Source organism: Anser cygnoides, chromosome Z (genome assembly GCF_040182565.1).
Source record: "Anser cygnoides isolate HZ-2024a breed goose chromosome Z, Taihu_goose_T2T_genome, whole genome shotgun sequence".
NCBI lineage: Eukaryota > Metazoa > Chordata > Aves > Anseriformes > Anatidae > Anser > Anser cygnoides.
The window spans coordinates 57,329,758-57,356,279 of record NC_089912.1 but is presented as its reverse complement, the minus strand read 5'-3'; the positions used below and the strand labels follow the sequence as shown (position 1 = coordinate 57,356,279).

Below are 26,522 nucleotides of genomic sequence, written 5' to 3'. Positions count from 1 at the left end.
GTACCATCAATGGCAGCCAGAGCCTAGGTTAGGAAAGAATTGACACCACGTATGAGGATGAAGAGAGTTCAGTTAAAAACTACTCATAATGAATAGTCAAACTGCATGGGACTGACTGGAGCTAAACTTAGGTCTTTATTGTGATGCAGTGATTCTGAGTGCTTAACAGGTAAGTTAGGCCTGTCCCTGAAGCTATTTAAGCACCACTTTTCACTGATGGTACCAGGATTAAGTGCAGAGGTTTATTTGAGGAAGTGGGCATAGTCTAACTATGCTTCTGCTTTCCATTGAAGATATTAGCACAACTTATTTCAGGAGGACAAAATGAACTAAAAGTTAAGAGGGGTTCTATTCTTTTGTTTTTCAACATATGGAATCTATTCCCTGTTGTTCTATTTGAATTCTTACTCTTTGAAATCACGAAATATGTTATGAGCATTCACAATTTTTTTTTTTACACGCCACTGGAAATACAGGAACCTCTAAAACAACATGGTAGTTAAGAACATGTCATAATGCTGAACAAAAGCTAAATAAAGGAAACAGAGAATTGCATCTTCAAATTAAATTAATAAGGAGAGTTGTAGTGTATAACAGTAATATGCATTTGAATTTAGAAAGGCCATTTGAAAGCAATGTTACAGAATATTTTCTGAAAACGTATGTAGCCAAGACCTTGGTTTAATATCTTATTTGAAAATATATGTATGGTAATTTGAATGCTAAAATGAAAACTGAAAGATAGAAAATGCTGTGTTTCTCATCATGCAACTGAATATAATGAATAAATATATGAATTTCTTTTATAATAAGCACTTAACATGACTAATGTTTTGCTTCTTCTCAGATTATTTTAATTTTCTCAAAGCCTACACTACAGTCTTTTTATAAGAATAAGGCTATCACAAAGGTACTAACTATATTAAATATTGCATTACTTACTTGCTTCTCTTTCACAGAAATGTAGACAACAGAGATGCTTCAAGTGTGTAGTTACTGAAGAAAGAGTTTCCATCTGTGGGTTTGGAAAAGCAGTAGCCATCCTTTTTGTGTGCTACAAACTTTCAGCAAGATTTTACTGCCTGAAATGATGATGCTTGTTGCAATCACTTGCATAGGAGGAAGCAGGCAACTAGTGTGGTTACTACAAACCTAAGCAAAATCTAAGAGTTCTGACAAAGCTAAAACAAATAACAGTGTAGTGTCACATGCAGGTCAATGCTAAGAAATAAAAAAGCAGCAATACTGGAAAGGATCATCTGAGGTATTTTTAATTGCTGTTATAACAGAATTGTGTACCACCAGTGAAACTGATAATAGGATATTTAAATGTCGTAGCTACTAGTCTGATGTTGTATGTACATGACCAATTTTCCTACTTGCCTCATTTTAAAGGATACTGCTATCTACATGAGTATTTTCAGAATACAAGGCAATCAAATCTGTCAGTTCTACTCTTCTAAACCATTCATTGCTTATCAGTCATGTGTTGCTCATAGGAAGACAACCTATGTGACTTGGTGTCCTTGTCTGCAAAATGCTGATAACAATGCTCACCCAAGTTATAGAACACTCATACTCCAGAAAAATAATTATATGCTAACAGAAACCATAAGACCAATGTATTTTGATGGACAATTCCTATGAGATGTGTGTGTTTGTCTCAGACAGGGAGATACATGACTGATACAGTGGTTTAGATCCCTGTTCATCCACTCTCTCCTCTTATTTAAAAATTCCTTATTCTTAACAAAAACAACAGTCAAACAGCCTGTTATAAATTAGTTTTGGTAGAAATCATTCCCGACACATCGTGGGTAAGGTAGATCGAATTTCTATTTATTTGAGCAATTCAGCAAGCAGTGATAAGTAAAACAGTGCTGGGTGGCTGGGGAGTCTCCTGCTTCGCCAACGGCGCACACCTAAGTCCGCCAGAGTCTTGATTTATAGCCTAGTAGTTCCGGGTTTAGTAGCACCTCCTGGTGTCTTCTACGACTGCGCGGCCTGTTGCTAGGGGATCTCCATCAGTCCTCTGGTGGTCGAGGGGATGAAGATCGTCGTCTTCCTCTGCATTGGTGTCGTGACTTTGCTGCGGTATCTGTGTTCCCATGCAAGGAGGAATGCCATTTTGCCCTTATTTGGAGCTGGTTTCTATTGCAATTTTTAACTTAACAGGAAGTTCCCATACTTGTTTTTTTCCTTCAACAGGATATTGGGGGTATAAGCAGTCAACCGTTGAAACCCCCCTATTAGCAACATTTAATGAACAAACAAGGCTTTACCCATTACAAGCCAAAGACTCATAATCATTCTATATTCAGGAGCATCTCTGAATTAAAATGCATATGTAGCAGATAATCTAAGCACACCAAGAGCTGCATATCCTGCTGTCTCTTTGGCACACACGGAGAACAACAAGAGGCAGAACTCCAGGTGTGACTGACTGAGCTTGGACTCCCTTCTGCTGGTTTGGCACCTCCTTAGCCAAAGCAAATACACTTTGGCTCATATATATATGAGAGAATCTGCAGTTGATAGTGTAGAAGACAGAGAATAGGAGAGAATATTTATTTGGAAGTAACATAAGCAGAATTAACAAATGGAAGAAAGGGGCAACTGACCTATATTTCAGTGACTGGAACACGTCTGTGATGCAGATGAAAATTCCATTCCAACACCACTTTAAATTGTACAGCATCCAGATCTATTTGTCACAAAGCAGTTACCTGCTCATAGCTGAAAAAGGGCTTTGATATATTTTTTATGAATGTAGCTTCTCGAGTTCTAAGATAACTGATAGCAACACAAGCCTGCATTAATTATTGTTCTTCTGTCTCCAAAATGATGTCCTTTAAGAAATAAAAGCTGAAAAAAGAGAATGTATTAATTTTACAAAATAATAATATTAATAACAAAAGACTTAAGGAAGCTTTTATTTTTCCTTAATAATACTGCAAAGGACAATCAATTATGAAAACAGGTTAAACATGTCATATGAGAAAACATTTTTTCTTGATTTAAATGAGATTTTTTCCTCCTTTAATAAATATTAATAATAAAATAATAGGTGTCAGTCAGATAACAGGTGGAGCTCTGTTTGTTTCCTGATCCTTCTCTTCCCCCCACAAAATAGTAAAGTCAATAACAGATCAAGCCACACAGTATAATGTTTAAGCCATTTTTCTTTTCTTTTTTTTTTTTTTAAATCTATTTTCATTTTTAGTTTTAATGTTTCCAGGGAATATTATTCTTAAAGAAGCCTGCATTATATATGAGAGAAAAAAAAAAAAAAAACACAGCATAATTTTCTTTAAAAATTATTATCTTTATTTTTTTGCCAGATATTTAATTATCCAGTTCATAAATCAGCTACCTATTACACAGATTACCCATTGATGGAGAAGTTTTGTTTTCATTTTTTCTTTGATACCTATAAAATGTTAATTCTTACAGTCTGTATTTGGATCATTGTTAAATCTCACAGCAAGAGCAATAAGTTCCATCCTCAATTGTTTCTTATAATATCCTATCTTTCTGCTGCATTTTACCTAAACCAAAAGACAAGACCTTACAGCTGGCTTCACAGAAAGAGACGCATTGAACTTAATATAAGAAATACAATTATTGTCTGATTGTGTGAATTGTCTGATATCTGATTATTATTCTCCTCTATTTTTTTTTGTACCTCATACTAGTGTTACTTTGAAACTCCAGCCACAGTTTGACCTTTTAATAAATTTTAGAAAGATCACTCCTTAAAGCTGTAGGATGTAAAATCCAGATACTTGTGGCTTAACAGCTCCAAACTAACTTTAAAGGGAGTATTATATAAATTAATTAGGTGAAAGAAAATGTAATGTACTCAAACATTATAAATAGTGTAAATATACCAGACAACATTTTTAATAATATGAGTAATTTCTGAAGTGATAACGTTAGACAGCAAGTTTACTAGTGCACCTGGCGAACAGTTTTCTGCTTTGTTTTCTGTACACGTTGTTTCCTATGTTTGTGAAACATCTTCCCTTCTGTTATTCTTTGTCCACATTTAAACACCATGTTAAGTCTGTTTAACATGCTTAACTCTGAATCTGCTTCTGCCCTATAGTTCAACTGAGTAAAATAAGGGTGTTTATCTGCCTAATCCCTTGCTCAGCTCTATTTCCATTACTACCTCAGATTAAATCCCAGTTAAAAAGAATTACCTTAGTAGACCACAACTAAGTGGTACAGCTCTTCCACTACCTCTTCTTCTAGGTCTGTACAACATGAGATGGGAAGCATGATTTTTGAGGTATGCATCTTCCTTTTACCTCCTCTGCTGGGAAAAAAAATAAAAATAACAATAATGTTGTCCTAAAAGCCCAGAAGGTCAGCAAATACACAGGGTAAATGGAAAGGCAGTGTCTCTCAAAAGGCTGGCTCTGTTTGAGCCTTACAAAGCTGATAGGTCATGAGTGAGTGCTATGATCTGATATCTGATGTGAGGGTGTGGGTTCAAGATAACATTTGCCTTTAGGAAGTCCTTTAGGACTTCCTCTCAAGTGAGTGCCATAAGAAAAGTAGGTGCTAAATCTCCCTTCTCGTTCTCATTCAAATACAGGTTGAGAATACCCCTTCTTAGCAGACCCCAGCTGAGAATATTTTTAAATTTTTAAAAATTATCTGTATCCTTCTTATACAGAGAAAGAATATTACAAATGAAAGTCATATGTCTTTCCTGTTTCATCTCAGCATTTCTTGGGGCAAAGGCAAATTCTAGAAGTAAGGTACATGTTTGGCTCTCTACATTAGAGAATCTTTTGATGTTGTGGAACTCCAGGCTGGGAATGATAAGGTTGAATCCCTGTGGGTTAGGATCCGTGGGAAGGCCGGCAAGGCTAGCATCCTGGTGGGGGTCTGCTATAGACCGCCGAACCAGGATGCGGAGACGGATGAGGAGTTTTATAGGCAACTGACAGAAGTTGCAAAATCGTCGGCGCTTGTCCTCGTGGGGGACTTCAACTTCCCGGACATATCCTGGAAACACAACACGGCACAGAGAAAGCAGTCTAGGAGGTTTCTGGAGAGCGTGGGAGATAGTTTCCTGACGCAGCTGGTCAGCGAACCTACCAGGGGTGGTGCCCCGCTAGACCTTCTCTTCACAAACAGAGAAGGACTGGTGGGAGATGTGGTGGTCGGAAGCTGTCTGGGGCAGAGTGACCACGAAATGGTAGAGTTCTCTATTCTTGGCGAGGCCAGGAAGGGGACCAGTAAAACTGCTGTCTTGGACTTTCGGAGGGCTGACTTTGAGCTGCTCAGGACGCTGGTTGGCCGAGTCCCTTGGGAGGCGGTTCTGAAGGGCAGAGGAGTCCAGGAAGGCTGGGCGCTCCTCAAGAAGGAAATCGTGATGGCACAGGAGCAGTCCGTCCCCACGTGCCCAAAGATGAGCCGGCGTGGAAGAAGACCGGCCTGGCTCAACAGAGAGTTGCGGCTGGAGCTTAGCAGAAAAAAGAGGGTTTATAATCTTTGGAAAAAAGGGCGGGCCACTGAGGAGGACTACAAGGATGTAGCGAGGCTGTGCAGGGAGAAAATTAGAAAGGCCAAAGCTCATCTGGAGCTCAATCTGGCTACTGCCGTTAAAGACAACAAAAAATCCTTTTACAAATACATCAGCGCGAAACGGAGGACTAGGGAGAATCTCCATCCTTTACTGGATGCGAGGGGAAACCTAGTTACTAAGGATGAGGAAAAGGCTGAGGTGCTTAATGCCGCCTTTGCCTCAGTCTTTAGCGGCAATACCGGTTGTTCTCCGGACACCCAGTGCCCTGAGCTGGTGGAAGGGGATGGGGAGCAGGATGTGGCCTTCGCTATCCATGAGGAAATGGTTGGCGACCTGCTACGGAGCTTGGATGTGCGCAAGTCGATGGGGCCGGATGGGATCCACCCGAGGGTACTGCGAGAACTGGCGGAGGAGCTGGCCGAGCCGCTTTCCATCATTTATCGGCAGTCCTGGCTATCGGGGGAGGTCCCGGTTGACTGGCGGCTAGCCAATGTGACGCCCATCTATAAGAAGGGCCGGAGGGCAGACCCGGGGAACTATAGGCCTGTCAGTTTGACCTCAGTGCCGGGGAAGCTCATGGAGCAGATTATCTTGAGGGTCATCACGCGGCACTTGCAGGGCAAGCAGGCCATCAGGCCCAGTCAGCATGGGTTTATGAAAGGCAGGTCCTGCTTGACGAACCTGATCTCCTTCTATGACCAAGTGACGCGCTTGGTGGATGAGGGAAAGGCTGTGGACATGGTCTACCTTGACCTAAGTAAGGCTTTTGACACCGTTCCCCACAACATTCTCCTCAAGAAACTGGCTGCTCGTGGCTTGGACTGGCGTACGCTTCGCTGGGTTAGAAACTGGCTGGATGGCCGGGCCCAGAGAGTTGTGGTGAATGGAGTCAAATCTGGTTGGAGGCCGGTCACTAGTGGAGTCCCCCAGGGCTCGGTACTGGGGCCGGTCCTCTTTAATATCTTTATCGATGATCTGGATGAGGGCGTCCAGTGCACCCTCAGTAAGTTTGCAGATGACACCAAGCTAAGTACGTGTGTCGATCTGCTCGAGGGCAGGAAGGCTCTGCAGGAGGATCTGGATAGGCTGGAGCGATGGGCTGAGGTCAACTGCATGAAGTTCAACAAGGCCAAGTGCCGGGTCCTGCACCTGGGCTGCAACAACCCCAAGCAGAGCTACAGGCTGGGAGATGAGTGGCTGGAAAGCTGCCTGGCCGAGAAGGACCTGGGAGTATTGGTGGATAGTCGGCTGAATATGAGCCAGCAGTGTGCTCAGGTGGCCAAGAAGGCCAACGGCATCCTGGCCTGTATAAGAAGCAGTGTGGCCAGCAGGTCGAGGGAAGTGATTGTGCCCCTGTACTCGGCTCTGGTGAGGCCGCACCTCGAGTACTGTGTTCAGTTTTGGGCCCCTCGCTACAGGAAGGACATGGACGTGCTCGAGCGAGTCCAGAGAAGGGCGACCAAGCTGGTGAGGGGTCTGGAGAACAAGTCTTACGAGGAGCGGCTGAGGGAGCTGGGCTTGTTCAGCCTGGAGAAGAGAAGGCTCAGGGGCGACCTCATCGCTCTCTACAGTTACCTGAAAGGAGGCTGTAGAGAGGTGGGGGTTGGTCTATTCTCCCACGTGCCTAGTGACAGGACGAGGGGGAATGGGCTAAAGTTGCGACAGGGGAGTTTTAGGTTGGATGTTAGGAAGTACTTCTTTACCGAAAGGGTTATTAAGCATTGGAACAGGCTGCCCAGGGAGGTGGTGGAGTCACCATCCCTGGAGGTCTTTAAAAGACGTTTAGATGTAGAGCTTAGGGATATGGTTTAGTGGAGTACTTAGTGTTAGGTCGGAGGTTGGACTCGATGATCTTGAGGTCTCTTCCAACCTAGAGAAATCTGTGAATCTGTGAATCTGTGAATCTATGTTCCAAACAGAATTGCCTAGAAAACTAGATTTGTGTGCTTGGTCAGTGTTCAGTAGGATATGTTTCACCAACACCAGCAGAAGTTAGCATATATTAAAAATGAAAATGGGACAGTGATCTGGCATATCTTTGTAAGGTTATTTTTAAGGTCAGTAGTTTGAGAAAACAGAATAAATGAAAATAGGACACTGGGTTTGTATGCTCAGTGTTCTCTTTGCAAAGTAAAAGGGTTATAAACACATTCTTACCTTTCTTCCAAGGCCTTGCTCTAGCTTTTCACAGTTATAACATTATGGATTACAGTGGCATGATATTCAGAGTACACCTGGAGTAGCTCAACAGGGTATTAGACATGTAGATACCTGTCCATTTACTTACTGAAAACTCTGATATAATGAGAGGTTAGCCATTTAGTTATAACTAGCTCTGAACCCCCTATTCCTTTCCTTAGCAAATAAGACATGGGTTCTCTAGATTCCAGATTCTAGATTTTTGTCCAGGCTGCATTTAAGTAGGCAAATTTCTATCTGCAGCATCTACTTTGAAGCTACTGCATCAAACTCATGTTGGTCTAAGTGAAGAGAGAAATAGGACCACAACATTTTGACTTTAACTATCCAGCTGAGGAGCAAAAAGTGCAAACAAAATTTATGTGAGTCATATGTTAATTACATATACAAGAATGTAATGCAAATGGACACCCACCTGCATAGCAATATATTAATTATACTTTATATTATTCATATTATTTTTATGAAGGAAATATTATTTCTGATACTACATATTTTCATTTATTTTTATTTTCATTTTTGGTTAAAAGATACAAATAATACTGTGTGCATCATTGTTGGGCCATAATAGATTACAGATCATATAAACAGCTTACTTCAATCTATAAAGTTTGGCATGCAGATTCTTATTCAGCAATACCTAGAAAGAGATCTATTGACTGAAGCATATGCTGGTTGGAGTGCTTTGGCTTTCTCAGCTAGGCAATGTATCATATATTTAATTAAGCCTCTGGGTCATCCTAATATCAGTGGGATGATCAGTGGTATTTGTTTAAAGCAAGGCACATTCCTAAGCAATTTGCTGAACTGAGACCTAAAAGAAGCAGGATTCATGGAAATTACTGTATGTGATTATGTCGTTAAAGATAGCCTGCCACTGACTATGCAGGGATGAACCAAGTTAATACCATCCTGAATACTTCATATTTTAAAGCTTTATTATTATTATTATTATTTTTCCTTTGTGAAAGTAAGGCAGAAACCAGGTTTTTAGATGCTTCAATAGTGTCATATAATGCAAGATATATAGGGCACAAATCTGAATGTCTTGAGAAGTCCTGCTACCTACAAGATAATCCCATTGAGAGCTTAAGTCCTCCAGGGGTCTCTTGCAGCCAGGGCTCACAGGACTGAGCCATGGGACACGGTCAGCCATATGTTCATGCTGATTAATGGCACTTCTCAGATGCATTAAATGCACTTGTCTTGTCTTCATGCCTCAGTGCACAGGCAAAGCATAAAATCAGTCACCAAAGCCACTCAGATTCCTATGCATTATTGTTTAATTAAACAACACAGATAATTTCTAGGACTAGTTCAAGTACAAACATGGCCTGATATCTGAGATCTATTTAACCTTAGGAAGGAAATACAAATATTGAGAGGGGAATGTAATTGAAATGTGAGGAAAATAGGTTCTGAAAATAGAAGTTCACCTTTTTTAGTTTTCTCTTTCCAAATTTAGCATGAAAAAGCATGAGCTAAGGAAACAGTCCACCAAGAACCGTTTTTCCCTCCTCTACCCAAGCCATGATGAGTATGAGGGCACTGATTACAGAATTTATTTTTAAAAATTTCATTGGCATCCTGTCCAGAGATACAGAGAAGTAGAGGCCTAATTAATTGCTCTGACAAATCTGATCTAGAAGGCCTCTTCAGCCACAGGGAGACTCTCAGTAATTTATACAATGTTTACCTTGAATTTTTTTAATGGAAAAGCTTTGTGGAAGTGTGGTTGTGGTAAGTAAAAAACAGCCTGGTGCCTAGCACCAGCACAAAGCCTCTGAAGCTTTGTGACTTAAGCGACACCTATGGCCTATCCTTTTCAACACAGGCAAATTTACTGGTACAGTATCTTGAGGTAGTGCAGTAGAAAAAACTAGATTGCTCCCTAATACTTTTCAGTAATGGTAGGATTTCAGAAGGGCTCTTTGTGACTCAAAAGAAAGCAAAGTTAGGTCAGACTGGAGAGCTTTGGGAAATCCTACTCCAAGCTAGCAATGCTATTATGTTTTCCTTTCACTGAGCCACTCCTATGCTTAGTTGTACTGCACTGTGTTTTTCAGAGGATGCCTACAAAACTCAAGTCCGAATTGATGATGAACCAGCCTATTTGGATATTCTAGACACTGCTGGACAGGTAAGTAGTTTCCCAATGTAAACCATTCTATCAGAGATAAAACCAAAGATTTTAACCTCAGATATGTGGGTCACGGAGCTAGAAACAAGCCTCCCTATTCAAACATAAAGGGATCAGTGGTAGAATAACACTGAGGAATTAACAAAGAAGATTAAACAAGTGCTTCAGTGGTACAGTATAACTTCAAAAGCTGACCATAAGAGACAGACAAATTTAATAAAATAAAAGCTAAAAAGCTGTTTGTTTCTTTTTCTCTTGGATGCAGACACATCTATCACAATCATGGAATGAATATATATATATATGTATATTTTTTTTTCTGTGCTTTTAATCCCTGCTTTTCTACATACTATAAGAAACTTCTGATGTACTTGTAGATCAAGTGTTTTGTTACCATTCTTCTCCTCCCCATATTATGTTTAAATGTCAAATACTTACCCGCGACAAAAAATTTCCCATTAGAGTAAGTCACAGTGTACGTAAAACTTGTATGTATGTGTATGAGTATCAGCAAAGGAATTACATTTTTCACATACACTAAGGCCAAAGGAGGGGTTAAATGAAAGATATTTTTCAACCTGACTCACTTCATCTCCTTTCCATCTCAAAACTTTTTTATTGTTTAATCAAAATGTTGCAGCAGTTTGATCTTTTACTGAGGTATGTGACAGGTTTTGTCTGAAGGCTTTGATAGTTTCATGAGTTTTCGTAGTATATGTGCACCTTGTACAGGAATGAGTCAGTCAACAAGGACAATAAATCCTTAAAAAATGATTTAGGAAGTACAAGCCTTGAAACCTTGATCTCCGTGTCCCAAACTTCTGAGTGCACCTTAGCTCTGCACTGCAAACAGTGGGAAATGCAGTCTGCTGTCAGGAATTAGAATTAGAGTTATATAAGACTGAAAGTAGTTCAGAGGGATTGTGGTCAGAGTTTTACATGTGAATGAAATATAGGCCAATTTCAAAGTGAACTCAACCCAGTTTCAGGAATCAAAAGATGCCCTGAATTATTCTTCCTTGGCCCAAAATTTTACAGTCCCAGCAGTTAACCAGTGACTGGCTTGCTGCTGATTCTCCTGTGAAAGTGTTTGATTTCTGAGAAAAGTTAAGCTAGATTTCAAGGCAAGTCTCCAAAGCTACGAATTTAATTGACCTACAATCCATTATTAAAACAAGGTCAAGAAGTTTCCCATGCATAATAACCCTAGCATAGTTTCAGCAATGATTTGGCTGGGGGTAGGGTGGGAACATCATAGTTGTTACTCAATAATACGTGTGAAAATATCTGTTGTTTTGATGGATAAGTGGAAGCAACATTTTCTTTACTCACTCAGAAGGTCTGAGCTTAGTAACTTCAGCCCTATATTGCCATTAGTATGCCATTACTAGAGGAATTACACCTCCAGCTGCTTAGTCTTGTAAAACTTCATGTGTTAGGGATGTCCTGTGCTAGCCTTTTAAATAGTTCACTGTTTACATCTACTACATTCTACTCTTAAATTCATCTTAGTCCTATTTTGTATAGTTAAAATGATAAAAATAAAATACTTTCTTACCCACAGGTGAAGAGGATTGATGAATAAGAGTTTATGCACACAGCCTTTTTTCTAATGGAAGGAGGATCAAAACACCATACAGAATTTCCTCTTTATAGTGTGTTCCCAATTTGCTCTTTTTCTGTTTGTTTGTTTGCTTTGTTTTTGCCTGTGGACACTCAGAGAAAGTGCAGTATTTAAGCTCTACAAACCACAGAAGAGGGTGCGGTAGGCACAGAACTCATTGCATTGCGCTCCCAAACATAGACCTGTGCAGGGGTGAGCTACCTAATCCCAAATTTGCATCTGTCATGCAAATATCATTTATATATAGGAAACCACCTTACATTCAAAGCAAAATATGGATAATGAATGAACAAAAAATGGATAATGTTCTTTTATTGGGAGTATATTTTAAATGTAGTAAAAATACATTGTAAAAAACAAAACAACTAATTACTTTGACTTTTTTTTTCAGTTTGTTTTTGTTATAAGAACCATAAAAGTTGCACTCTACATGAAAAAATACAATCAGATATTCAAAATTTTGTTCTCTTTCTGTATTACTGAAACCAAGGTCACTGTTTTTTGTTTGTTTGTTTGTCTGTTTTTCATTAGAACAAGTATTTTTAATCATTATTTTATTTTTTGTTTTCTGTCTCTTCTAAAATGAAAAAAAAAATATAAAATTGGAGCAACATTTTCAAACCTTCTGAAAGATTGTTTTAGATTCAAGCAAAAGGAAAAATGTCCCTATACACTTTACCTTTAAGTAGCTGAAAATGCTGTTTTCCAGCTTAAACCAAGTTCAACTTTTGTTAGTCACATTCATTTTTTTTAGGAAAAATTCTCCAGAATATTACACAATTTTTGTTTCTAACTTTAGATCATATAAAAAGCCTGCACCAAGGCCTCATTTATAATTAGGTTAAGGGGGAGATTTATTGCAAATATTATGAAGATTATCAGAAATGACAGTTGTAAGGTAAAAAAAAAATAAAAAAAAAAGTCAGAATAACATACGTAGCCGGTGAAAGCTGATGAAAACGACAGTAGAGAAAGACTGTAGAGTTTTATTTAACGTTTGTTTCAAAAAGAGACCCAAATATCCATATTAGAGTCCTAGAGCATGTAATGACCACCTAATGAAGAAAGCAGAGATTTTGGAGCAAGCAGAGACCTGTGGTGGTAGCAGCAGGCTCTGCAGATATACCAGCCCAGGACACCATGCACAGCCTGACATAGCTTTCTATTTCAAGATCTATGTTGAAATGATAACAGAAAATCTCTGCTTTAAATTTCCCTGTTCTTCCAGTTCAGACTGTCAGCACTGAAGCATGTCTCGTATCCATGCTAGGAAGCTCTCACTTTCCTAGGCCCCTATTTTTCAGAAGCTGTCCGCTCTATGTGTCCTGGACTTAGCTGCTTGTCATTGCAGGTGTCTTTGAATTTGTTGCCTCTCTATCTTCACGGCACAACTCCAGAATAAATCAAGGCTTAATCCAAATCTCATTGAAGTCAACAGCTAAAATATCCTCTTTCCTCACAGGGGGCTTAATGTCACTCTCGCTGAAGTTCAGACTGAAATCCACCTGTGATTTCACTGACTCGGGGTAGAGTCAAAGCACCCAGCTATGCTGCTGGTGGTGTGCTCTGGTAGTGCCATGAGGTGCTTCATGGGGGTCCTCACAGTCATAGATACCTCATTATCAACTTTGAACCATGGTTTTAATCACTTCAGAAGATCAAGGAGCTAAAATTGTAATTCTTCTCGGTTTGGGAAACACAAGAAATCAAGATGGAAACAGACCAAAATCAATGTATGTTGTTGTTCTAGAGAATGTATGTATGCACTAACTGAACACTTCATCACTGACCAAATAGTGCAATTAGTTAGCAATTAATCTTTTATTGCCAAGTCCACAGTTAAAAACACATATCTGATTTTATATCTGAAACCAGACAGAAATTTTAATTGAAAGATACAGGTCAGGACACTGAAAACATATGTGATGCTTCAGAAATATATTTCTGGTTCTCAGCTTTCTGAATTTAAAAAAGATTCAAAAAATGTTAAAAACGCAAACTATTAATGTTGCTCATCTAGTTACTGATCTTCCTCTTTTCATAAATGCAGGTGGACACTGTTAAATATGACAGATTTATCCTCACAGGAAGCAGACTGATGTTCCATGAATTCTGGATATGTCATCACTGATTGTCCTCTAATGCTTTTCTGAAATCTCTTTTCCACAGAAGATATAGTAAAAGGCACGTTCTGAATGTATGTAGGGCTAGTGTAAGTAGATATGCTTCACTGAACTCCCTACCCCTGCTTTTCACCACCAACCATTACGCCTGCCAGCAGGATTGCTTGTCTTTGCTTGCAGCAATCAAGTTCAGACAGAATAAGGTTAAGTTTACCCCAGAGAGTTCCAAGATCAGGTATTGCTAATGTACCTGCATGTAGCCAAATTGTCATAAACAGCAATTACTTATAAAGTTCCCACCATCAGGTTTGAAAAAGTGATGTGTAGCAAGAAGGAAAGTAACAAAAAAATTATGTTGGTTTTCTTTTTCAGTGGCACAATTAACTCTAAAAGAGTTGTATCCTTAACCTCATCTTTAATGTTCAAAGAAGCCACCAGTGATGCATTTGGCTCCTCTTTAACTAGAAGTTCTCTTCTCAAACTAAATGTTTTATTTTCGCATCTACGTTTCAATTAAAACAAAACCAGAAAACAAATAAACAAAAAACAAGGAGTGTAAATTTAAGATTGAGCTGTAGAATTATAGAATCATGTAGGTTGGAAAAGACCTCTTTAAGAGGACTTATTTAGTTACCTTTTAACCCTTTGGGCTAGCTACAATTTGACAAGTGGAGTAAATACTAAGACTATTGAAAATCTGCAAATGAAAGCTATTATCTACAAAGACATCGTGAACTATCTTGTCCAGCCTTGTTCATGGGTCAGTTCTTGAGGTTTCCCTTTCTTATCCAATGTATCATAAACCTCATCTACTTTTACACAGATTTAAACTGGTGGGAACGCTTTGACTTCAAGGAAACCTGTAGGTATGAAGGGAAGGACATTCAGACATCAAGTACTTTGTTCATTTTCCTTCATAGTTCCTATTAGACACTGACAACCCCTGACAGCTCTGATCCTCCACAAAAAGCCTCCACATGGTTAGGGAAACCCTCTCTTCAAAATATGTTGCTACTTGTGGAGCCCAGTTTGAATTCCTCCTCTTGGAATATAAACAGCAGTTATCTCTTCTGCTGTATTAATACACTGGTGACTGACACAGGAGCCTTCTTTCTTGCCACAGCTTTCCTTATGGTGGCACATTACCCAGACTCCATGTTCAGAACTCCCGCCGAACTTTAAAAGAGACCAAATTCCCTTCACTGAAAAATAATCTGAGATGATCCTGTGTAATAAACGCAAACTCATTTTCAAACACAAAGCAGACACATATTCAGAAAAATGGATTTCTGTACCTGTCAGTGAGACAGTATATTTGAAGATTATTGCACCATTTTTTTCTTGTTAAAATGTGAGCTTTTTATGATAAACTTGGTGCACCAGTATATTTCCCAAGTGTGAGTCAGAGACTTGAAAAATTGTCCTCAAAATGTGATGGCATGCCATTTCAGGCAGATTTTCCTTTGTCTGGAGCTGTGTGCACATGAATTCATTTTCAGGCAGACACTTTTCAACCTGACAACAGCAGCATGCTCTGTAGTGAAATCCATCTCTTGAATTGCTAGCAAATCACAGGACATGTTTATCCTGCCAACCTCCAGGACTATGATTTTTGCCCCCTGCTTCAAGCTTTGAAGAGGAACCGTATTAGTCCCAAGAGCCCTTCAGATAAACACACTTTCTCAGACTAAACACTATAGTCCGATGACTCACTCAAGCTGTTATCTGAGATCCTTCTGCTTATTATCTAAACATGTTGCTCTGTAATCCTGAATCAATGGAAGTCGAATTTCAAGCTACACTACTGCAGCTTATCTCAAGGAAATGCAAAATGCCTTTTTGGCAGTAATTATATTTTAATGGTCCTTTACAGCATGTTCTTTTAAGGGGAAAATAATTTTAGTGCACTTTCTACTAGGAATGGAGTAAGTAAATGAAATCTATTTTATTTTTAAAGCACAGTTGTAGTGAACTAAGTAGCAACCATTAACACAGTGTATTAGGTGAAGAACATTAATTTTATTTTCTTCATTTGTTTTTGTTTCACAGGCTGATGATGACATACTCAGAAAGTCAAACCATAGCAACTGAAAAATTGGTGAATTCCTTCTAAGACAAGCTGTTCTGTATTTTCTAGGGAGAACTAAATTCTCTCCCATGACCAAGTCATTTGACATGGGAATGGACAGATTTTGGAGGAATATTATTTTGGCACAGATAGTGAGTGAAAAATAAAGGTTCCAGTAAATCATAGATGAAATTGTAGATCTGACTCCAATTTCCTTCAAATTCTGGGCAATATATTCTTTGAATTCAGTCAGAAAAGATCTAGTCATCTGCTATAAAAAAAAAAAAAAGGTATATAAGTTTAGCAAGAGCAGACAATTAGAAACTAAGATTCCCAATTTTCTTTCCCATTCCTAAATGAATCATGGTGTAATAAAGGATGAATCAGTTTGTATTTACAGGTCTGTATTTATCTTTCTTGTAAACAGGTGTAACAACATTTTGTAGCATTTAAGGTGAGCATCAGGGTTAAATGAGTCTAGTAAGATTTCTGATCCTCACTACCATTCCATTTTCTGTGAAGTTAATGCACCTGGTTCCATATTACAGGTGGAGGAGTACTTTCTATGCCTGTCTTTCATTTTTCAATAAACGCTTCTCTCCCTCCCTCTTCTTTTTCTTCCTTTAAATACTAACTTATTTCCAAGATACATAAATAGCAATACTGCCTCATGTTTGATTTGTAGCTTTTCATACATATATATATAAAGAAGAAAACGTGCTGTTACGTATTCTGATAAAGGTAGCATAATCATTTTTTTCTTCTTTCCAGATCTTTCCTTGTAGTATTTTTTTTTTATTTTTTTTTTTGTATTCTGGTGTATACTACATGGAAAACACCAGCATAAGCACATCCTGTGTGACTGAACTTCATCCAGGTCCTCCACAAGACTGATTATGTAAATTTGCCTTTCTTCTAGCACTGCATACTGTTTTTCATACCTTTTATTTCCACTGTTTAATGGCATTGGAGCTCCTGGAAGTTACTTCCGGCAGACATTGGACATGCATGTCCTGATTTCTTTATATATATGCAGCTGTCCTAGATAATCTCATTAGGAATTCCATTTTTCAGAGGTTTGCCTATCAAAATCCATTTGTTCCAAAGTAGCTTTACACAGACCCAATGATTAGAGCGGACAGAAAACTCTTTTCTGTCTGTACCAGTTTTCACAAAATTCACATTAAAAAGGTATTTCCATGACTAAAAACTTGGCTTGCACACTAAGAAAACAAGCCTGTGTAACAGCATGGCGTGGTGCCATTTGACCCGAAAATAATAAATGATCAAGACAGGGGTCTCTTGCAGAGCAGGGTGTCCAGGCTTCTCAGGAAAAGTGGATTGTTCCAAAGAACCATAACTTGACGAGATTTGTTTGTTATGCTCTTCTGTAGCTGCTGGATATGCCACCAGTACACTGAATGGTGGCATCTCCAGAAAAGAAATAAAAATAAAAAAAATGAGAGAGCAAAATTTACACAGTTCTTATATGAATCATCCAAACCTTTGAATTGCAAACTGCATGAGATATCTGACAAAAAGAGGCTTTCTGAACAAATGATTTTCATTTCAATCTATCAGGAGGGGGCTGGACAAGCCTAAAAATGAAAGCGACCACCTACAGCTCTAGTACCAGTAGCTTTGCCATAGAACCTGGAAGGGGTATCTCCCCTCCACCAATAATAATAATAATAATAATAACAACAACAACAACAACAACAAAACAATAATAATAATAATAATGAACAGTGATAATAATAATAATAAAGGAAAAAAAAAGAGGAAGAGAAAAAGTAAACCTTAGTAAATTTTCAGTTCTAATTCAATTGTATATCACTTCTCCTTTACATTCTAAGGAATGCTGTTCAGTTTCTTAAAATAAGATGTTAAGAACAGCATAGAAATTCAAGAAAATAATTGCTGAAAATATGGAACATTTTATGTTTTCTTTTTTAAACTGGATATACATTTCTGTTTATCTTTTCTTGCTTGTGGAGCAAGCTTGATTGATTGATTGATTGATTGATTGATTTGTGCTTGCTTTTATTTTGTGCCTAATGGCTGAGGATGGTTCTGTAGATGCCACTGGAGTTCCATGTCACTATCAGAGCAGCAGAGCAAGCTTTCCTTTTAAGAAGACAAAAACCAAAGCTTATCAGTAGCTATATCAGCTGTGCCTGCATAAGGAATCAGATCTTCTCTCTTAGCTACAGTGAGGTAGCTAAACACTGAAGCAAACCAAAGTAGTCAGACTCCACTAACTTTCAGAACTGCAGATGTGTTGTGTCCTTTTGTTGGGCAGTTGGGGCATCTCTCAGGAACTACTCAGCATCTTTCAGGACCTATTGGTCTAACCAGGATGCCTGGTGGCTACAGCTTTGGAGTTCTGCCTTTATCCTTACAGCTTTTTTTCTAAAGAAATGAAAAATACTGTCCCATTTTATAATCAGACCCAGATATTGCAGATCCGAAAATGGAACTTGGTATCATTTACCCCACTAGAAGTGACTTAGTCTCAGTTAAACTATTCCCTACTTACTTTGAAACCTAGATATCGTAGTAATGGATCTGGATGAAATCTTGAATGTATGAAGTACAAAGTCCATAAAATGTTAGACATTAGCCTGAATTGTTATAAAATAATTGGAAGAATTGGTCCTCCTGAATGTTCTTACACATTCATTAAAAATGTCTATGTTGTGAAAAGAAGCTTCCCTCCAAAGTCTTTTTTTTTTCCTATCAAATGTACAAGAGGTAGAGTTCTTAGGCATCCAAGGATCTAGCTATTCTCCTCTTGTGTCCTTTCTGAAAATAGTGTTTTGCACATCACACAGCTAACCTTTTCTGTATTCTCTTGGAGAATATTGAAGAGTATTACCCTATGGCATTGCGCCTGGTGGTAAGTACTTTTATACATCTTTGCAGTATCTGTTGGGAACACTGTCAGTGCCTTCCATGCATCATCCAAAGAGCTTTTTATATTAGGAAGGAGAGTATAAGAAGCATGATTCTAAGTTTCCATTCATTACAACTACACTGGAGGGTTGTTTGAAGACAGGCTTGCATGCAATACACAGCAATTTCACTTTACTGAAGCCAAGGTACATTGCATTCTGCCCAGTGGTTTATGCTGGTCTAATGTCTTCCCAGATAGGATGCTGCCTAACATACAGTACAACCCGTACCTGCTCTATGGTCATGTGCTGTTACCTTGCATTCTCTTCCTTCATTAGCATCCTTGCATACATCTTTTTTACCCCTCCCATTTTCTCTCTAGTGGGAGCTTAAGCCCTGTCCCAGGGATGGAACAGCATCTGTGGGCATAGAAGCCTACAGGCCAGCCTCCTTCTTAGAGCTCTGCCTCTTCAGGGACAGGATTATAGGGGGAAACTGGGCTTACTATAAGTTATATCCCTGCAGAAAATATCTCAAAACATGTAATTTCTACTATTTCTCTCTGCTAGCATTTGGTTATTGTTATTTCACCTTTAACTGGCTTAGTTTCCATATTCCACTCACTTTTCTGCAGGACTGTCCCATAATGTATTTCAAGGATTTATGTCTTCAAGATGACACTTCTCTTCAGGCCATATTTCTGTAGCAGGTGCTAACCATTGCAACTGAGAGGCTGTGTGAGGTGCAGCTGCCATGGCATTTTCAAAGTGCCATGCAGGAAAGGTGATGGTGTGGGTACCTCATAGCTGTTGCAGTATGTTCTTCTAGTCCCAAAGATGGACTATTCTTATCTAACTTAAATTATTCACAATATGGACTTGTATGTCTGAACTAACCATCTAGATTGTTCTTACAGTTGCTGAGAAGAAATAATTGTTTGATAGCATAGTTCCCTCTTAACCTCAAATGTTTAAAATAATTCAAGCACCTTTCTGAGTTTACTTTTTTCGTTGACTATGAACAGAGTCGAGGCAACTGAGCAAGGTACAGACATCTATATAGTAAACGTGGAGTATGATGAAATGTTTCTTGTATCCTGTTATTAAGGTTGGAGCATCTCTGTGTGGGATAGCTAGCCTGCATGTGAAGGTACCTTAGAGGCACTTTGTGAGCTGCTCACAGTCGAGGTGACACACATTCCTCCTGTTCCAGATAAGTCTATGTTCCCACAAGTCCCCAGAAGGTCACTGAATGCGGTTCTTCAGGACTGTGTGGACGCCTGTCCAGTGACTGTCCCTGTGTACTTAATGTTACCTGGTCATTTTACCTGCATCAGAAACAGTAGTGCAAATGCAAAGAAAAAAGAATGATGGGATCTCCTTCTTGCTGGAAGAAATCTGTAAGTTCCAGGAACATGACAATTTAGACCTTTTGTAATAGAGTCATACTAAATTTAACGCTGTAAGCAATATAAAATCAATACATCTTTAACATAACTATCTTACATTCATATTGGCGATGATTTATGTAGTCTCTGGGGAGCACATTCCTCAGATAAACACTGAGCTAGATTTCAGTGGCACAGCTGATTAAATATGAAAGTCTTTAAAAAAGCTACCTGGCAGCTTGTTTGCTTCTTTTCTTCTCCCCCTCTTCAGAGTCTTAGTTCAGGTTGTATCTCTGGTGATGAGTAGGGCACAAGGGAAGAGAGAGAAATATCTATGTCGTGGAATTTTTAAGGTAAGCAAACTTGTTATGGAAGTCATTGTGAGAGAATATATATGCAAGCCAGAATATCATTTACAGTCATTTATCAGAGCAATGGGGTGTCTGATTCTGTAGCCTCCTGCTTCACTTCTGCAAGGCTGCACAAGCCTCACTAGGGAAGAAGACAACTCTGCAATCCCTGTGTAAGGTTACAAGAGCTTGTTTGAATCCCTGGCGAGTCCTTGCTTGCAGCTGCAGTCATTACCTCTTTGCTAGTGGGTTGCTGTCTTTTTTTTTTTTTTTTTTCCTGTTGTTTACTAAAATGTAATTACCGGGCTATTAATTCTTTCCCTTTACCATTTATGATGCATTTGTGTTAAAAGGTGAAAATAGGTTTTATTCTTTCTTGCATATCAATGAGGAAGGGGGGAGAAGTGTTATATGGTGCATGATAAACCAAATGTAGCTGGAGGTTTTCAAGATAGTTAACAATGGAAATTGCTTCAATGTATGCATATAACAGAAAATTACTAAGGTGTTTATCCCTAAGAGAGAAACTATTAGCATTAATGTGAATGTAAAAGACAGTTCTCTGAGTTAGGGACTGTAGCACTGAGGCATTTTTACTGGCATTGTGGAGAATTGATACAGTGATTTTCTCCATATTTTGGGGTGAATGAAAAGTAGATATTATCTCCCAGGTGATGGATTGCATATTTTCATTACTGGATATGACAAACCATCTTTGGAATAGCAGGATTAATAAAGTTAACAAAAGAGCTGTTGCAGAAACCTGGCAAATATATCATCACCTGAGGGCAGGAGGGCAATTAGAGTGTGAACATTGGGAACATCAGTGCAGAGAAGCTACTTCTGGAAGGAGGACCTGACTGCCAGCACAGGTTATTTAGTAGTTCCTTAGTAAGAAAGAAATTCACAGTGTGGTGGTATTTTTTATTTTTATCTTTTTTTTTTTTTTTTAAGTCATGAGTTATTTTATCAGAATATTGTTCTCAGTTGTCTTTTATGTATTTATTTATTTATTTATTTATTTATTTATTTATCTTTACTTATTTTTTCTACCTGTCTGATATGGTTCAATCTTACTTTATAAGCCAGCCATGATACAGAGCAGTATTTGAACACAGAACAGTAAGTGAATACAAAATGTTCTCCCACTAGACAATGAGGCAGTGCAGTAGTGGTCCATCAGTGTGAAAGATGTGAAGGAACATCTCTACCTGCCTTTCATCCTGCAGTCCTGTCTGCGACTATGAGCAATGCCAGATACTATGGGAAGTATCATAACTGGAAAGAGAACGGAAACCTAAATGTTTAAGCCCATATGTTGTAAAGGACATGAATTCAGAAGTGATGAAATCAGATTGTGTTCCACAATGATTTAAAGAAGTCAGTAATCAAACAAACCAGTCAAACCGGCTATTCTTAAAAAGGGTGAAAATTTAGACATACCAACATGAATTCTCAGACTCATTTGGATGAAGATGAGACTATTGTCTGCATAATCAAACCTGGTATAGCAACTCATATTAAGAAATTAAAATTTAGATTTTTTTTTTTTTTAGAAAAAAATCTGCAGAGATTGGGGATGCAAGATTCTGTGTTGCATGTTCAGTGTGCCTAGTTGTGTTCCTTAACTTGCCAACCATCCACTCAGCTGACTCACTCAGTTCAGACTGTCTTCTTGCCCATAGACAAAGTCTTGAGGTGTTCCCTGCCATTCAGTCTACCTGGATGAGTACACAGAGTGCACATTGACCCCTGGAAAATAGCAAATAATGTATTTGTTACAAAACCTGAAAATCATGCCTATATCTTCCAGCAAAGATTAATATTATTCTTCCTGTTTCCCTCTCCAGGTAAATTAATTAGCTTAAACAGAGGGAAGAGTGGCCAGATAAATAAGCACCAATTTCAGTAGGGTTGCTGTTGGTTTTCTTCCTTATTACGGATTGATTTCAGTATCTATCTTAAGATTTTACTTGGCCATTCTCCAAGTTAAGAAAAGGTTACTGATTTTGTACAATGTGGAGTTCATGATATTGCCTTGGAAGGCTGTCAGCTTAAGTTCAGAAAGACATTAGTCTGCTAGGAACATGGGCTGCATCTTTTATGTTATCTTTATACTGTTCCCATCATCTCTGATGTGCATTTTGTCCCTAGTACAAATTCACAGAAGGAAAGGGATATCGCTGTTTTATAAGAGAAGCAAGGATTCCTTCCTGTAATTATAAGAAGTGAGACTCTGACTGATCATCAATCAGGGGACTGATTATAATAATAATCCACTTCCACTACAGGCTTATGGGCTAATTCTCATTTATACTAATCCCATTTTGAACTGCTCCTGGATCATTACTATAGCAGGGGAAAAAGGTCATGAGAGAGGGTTTGGTACACAACCAGTACAGTGTAGAGAGTTGATGCAGAGAAGAATCAGTTCCTGTCCTCCAGTCCAGCCAGAGCCCCTCCATTTTCTTTGGTCTGGGTCTGAGCTGTTATTCAACTCCCTTCCTTCCTCCCAGTGATGTGGCAGATGGTTTGGGCTGGCACAGGTGGCCGAGTACCACCTGCTGCAGACTTCTTTCTGTTTTTTGTTTGTTTGTTTGTTTGTTTGTTTTTCTGTGCAACTCCTTTTGTTGTTGCTGTTTGCAAAGGATGACTGGAAAAAAGAGGGAAGAGAGGAAGTGATGGGATGTGATATCAATCAGTGCTTTCTTGTTTTCTGGTGTGTCATCACTGGTAACCTATAGCCACTGCATGCTGGAATCCTGCAAGCAAAGGCAGCAGGTTTGAAACTTTGACTTCTCTGATAATAAAGTATATCTGCTTGTTGTCTCCTAATGCATCTTAAGTATATCTTATCCCATCCTGAGGGTCAGTATTTCTTACTGCTGAGTGTCACAAGGGGAAAAACCATCCACTGGAGAAAGGTGCCAGATGTTACTCCTTGCCAGCCTCTCAAACTGCACTGGAAATACCACAGTCTTGCAGAAACTAGATAAAAACTATAAAAGGAACTAGAAGACAAACCTTATCATCCAAATGCACAAAGGGTAGTGACTGGGTGAGGACTGTGGCTGTTATTGTGGATATCTCAGAGTTTGGCATAGGTATTTAGTCTCTGTTAACAATCTACAGCTGAGGTAGTTAGGGAGGTCAGAGGGAAAGTCATCCCTGATCTCTTGAATACTTCTCTGAAGGTGGAGTGAATTACTCACTGGAGTTGATCATCTCTCTCCTGACTGTAGAGAGAAAGTTGAAGATCGCTGTGGAATAGGTGCTTACATTTTCAGTAGCAGAAATCAGATGAAACAAGTCCCATCTCTTGTATCTAGTTCAGTAACAATATTATGGTGGTTATAAGATATAATATTTGACCCCAGCTTCCTATTTGGAAGCTTTGTCAATGAAAGTATAATGGTTGCAGGTTTCTTACAGTTTGCTTTTACAAACAAGATTTCACATGAAAGAAAAAAAAAAGACTAAAAATAGCTAAAAAAATAAAATAAAATCATTACAACACTTCTCACCAGTGTGTTTTCCTTAGATGTATCTGTTTCAGGAGGTAAAAGAAAAGAAATTCATACTATATTACAAGCAGTGCCAGATGAAGGATATGTAATCCCAGGGAAGTCAGCTGTGATGTTTATGTGTTCGAGAGAATTTGTTAACAGAGAGATATGGGCGGGTTGCACTTTGGCGATGAGAAATCATTTGCTGCTAAAATTTAATCTTTGACCATATTCAAAAAGAACTTTTCTGAGATAGAAGAAACTCTCAACTCAAACTCTCAAAAAAAGAAAAAACAGAAAGAAAGAGAGAACAATATATTTTCACATAGTTCTTTTATGGTTTATGGTCTTTATGTTTGATTCTTTCACTCACAATTTGAAGGATTTATTTTCCCTACTGAGTTTCCTGTGTCCTTTCTGTTCATTTTATCCTTGTTTGTTCATTGTTGTAGATGAACAGTATTCTGTCTGTTTCGAAGAATACCCCCCACCCCCCAGCGCTCACTAGAAATGTAAAAAAAAACACTTCATAACAAGAATGACCCCTGTGGTAATCAGGGAGACAGCTTTGATTAAGAACATCTGTTAGCAGATTCCTGGTTCTAAAGTCAAGCAGAACACGAGACAAGAAGATAGAGAAAGTGGCATTTCTCAAACTGTGAGGATGGCCTCCCTGGGGAGACTCTGACCTCTTCCAGAGATACAAGCCAAGATCATAAAAACAGAACAGGCATCAAAATGTGTGGAGCGTGTGTGTAGTTTGAAAAACAAGACACCCTTGTTTCTGAGGTTCTGAATCTTTAAATTTCTAAGTGCCGTACTTCTGAGGAGTGTGGAGGAGGACTGCGCTTTCAAGCACTGCACTGTCCTCCTCAAACACATGCCACACAATGAAATGGAAGGGACACCTTAAGTGACCTCCTGCTCACAGCCTCTGTCTTTTTTTTTTTTTTTTTTGTTATTTCTTTCCCTCACCCTTTTTTTCCTATTTCCTTGGTGCTGGCAAGGCTTGCTTGTAGCAATGCGTAACACTGGAGTCCCAGAGACTTCAGTTTTGAGTTCTGCTGATGTAAAACAGTGATGTGGTTCTTCGTAATGATTCTGAGTTGGGTGAAAGCTTTTCTGACCCACCACTCTTTCTCCAGTGCTGTTCAGGGGGAAATGCTTAGGAGACAGTGAAGAAGCAGACATACCTACAGTGAACTTTTGTGACATCCTTTCCTAGATTACTTAAATCAAAAAGGTGAGGTTGTCCTGAGCTGAGCATTGGTTAGGTTTGGTAGCCAACAATAAGCTAGTCCCTCAGAAGGACATATGTATCTAAGAGTAGTCTACTTTGCTACCCAATGCTGTTGTTTCCTCTTCTGAAGACAATACAAAATTGATCTCACTTGGAAAGGATTTCAAACTAATAAATAAATAAATAAATACATAAATGAAAATTAAATAAAAAATAAATAATCATATGTGTCCTATTTATATTAAAAAGGATGAAATTAAAAACTAATTAAAAATATTGCTCTTTATGAAAAAGCCTTCTTCCTTGTTACGAAAAGCAGAGTAAAAGAAGATAAATCAGGATAACAGAGAGAAACCACAGGATAAGTATTTTCTTCTACACTAAGTTGTTCTCCTAAAGGCTAATATAAAAAGAAAGTGTTTGCTCACTCAGCTTGACTGAAAAGTATAAAAAATGTGGAAACAGGGACAGCCACCCAAAGATGGATATGGAAGTATTTCTTGGGCATGTTAGGAAGGAGAAAGTGTTGCTGGAGTTGAAACTTTTGAGAGATGTGAAAGACAAAGAGCTGGGCTTCTACAGGTACACTGCCAATTTAAGGAAATCCGAGATAAATGTGTGGCTGCTGCTGAAAAGAGCTAGTAGCCTACTGATGAAGAACACAACAAACTAAAACATATAGGACTTTCTCTATCCCAGCCTTTGCTGACTCATCTGCCTCATAGGAAAGTTTGATGAAGATATATATAAACATATACCCTTAGCAAAGAGGATCATTAAAGGCCAAATTAATTCACCTGGGTGTATGTCATTTAACATAACAGAATGGGATGCGACTGGGCATGTGGAGGGAACTGCTCTATGTCATTGTGAGTCCAATCTATCAACGGTGCAAAATCGCGTGAGATGCCCTATAACTGATAGGGGCAACTGGAACAGACATTAGGGACATTTAGGAGTGACATGCTCAAATTTTCTTGCTAACTTTCTTCTACAGATAGGCTTCATATGAGGCTTAGTACCTTTTTTTTTTTTTCTTTTTTTTTTCCTTACTTCAATTTTCATGGAAAAATGGAAAAGTTATACTGCTTTCTTTCAACTTTAAGAAAGTTTTTATTTTGTTTCTATCCAAACTTGATTCTTGTTCTCAAGTACAGCATCTCTCCAAAGGAGGAAGGTGATTTTGTTTCAAAAGATTTCTTATCACACTTTTCACTTAAGCCTTAGTCATAATACACAAGAGAATACTATAGACTGATGTCAAGCTGCAAAGTGCTATAAGCATGACAAATCTTCACTTTAATTCTTAGAATTGATTTCCTTTTGAAGAGGTGTGATTTCCTTCTTTCTCTTCCCCTTGATATTTACTGACTTGGGAATGTTTCATATTTTTCCCCTATTCAGTAAAAAAAATGTATCAAGTACTATTCCTGAATATTTTTTTGAAA

At 38.6% G+C, this 26,522-nt stretch overlaps 1 protein-coding gene across 2 annotated transcripts in view; it reads left to right on the top strand.

Moving 5' to 3' along the window:
• Positions 1-26,522, top strand: part of RIT2 (Ras like without CAAX 2) — a 195,866-nt gene that overhangs the window by 76,333 nt on the left and 93,011 nt on the right. For both annotated transcript variants that reach the window (XM_066988104.1, XM_066988103.1), the window contains one exon: positions 9,808-9,881. In XM_066988104.1, coding sequence (XP_066844205.1) covers positions 9,808-9,881 — 74 coding nt within the window. The remainder of the gene's footprint in view (positions 1-9,807; positions 9,882-26,522) is intronic.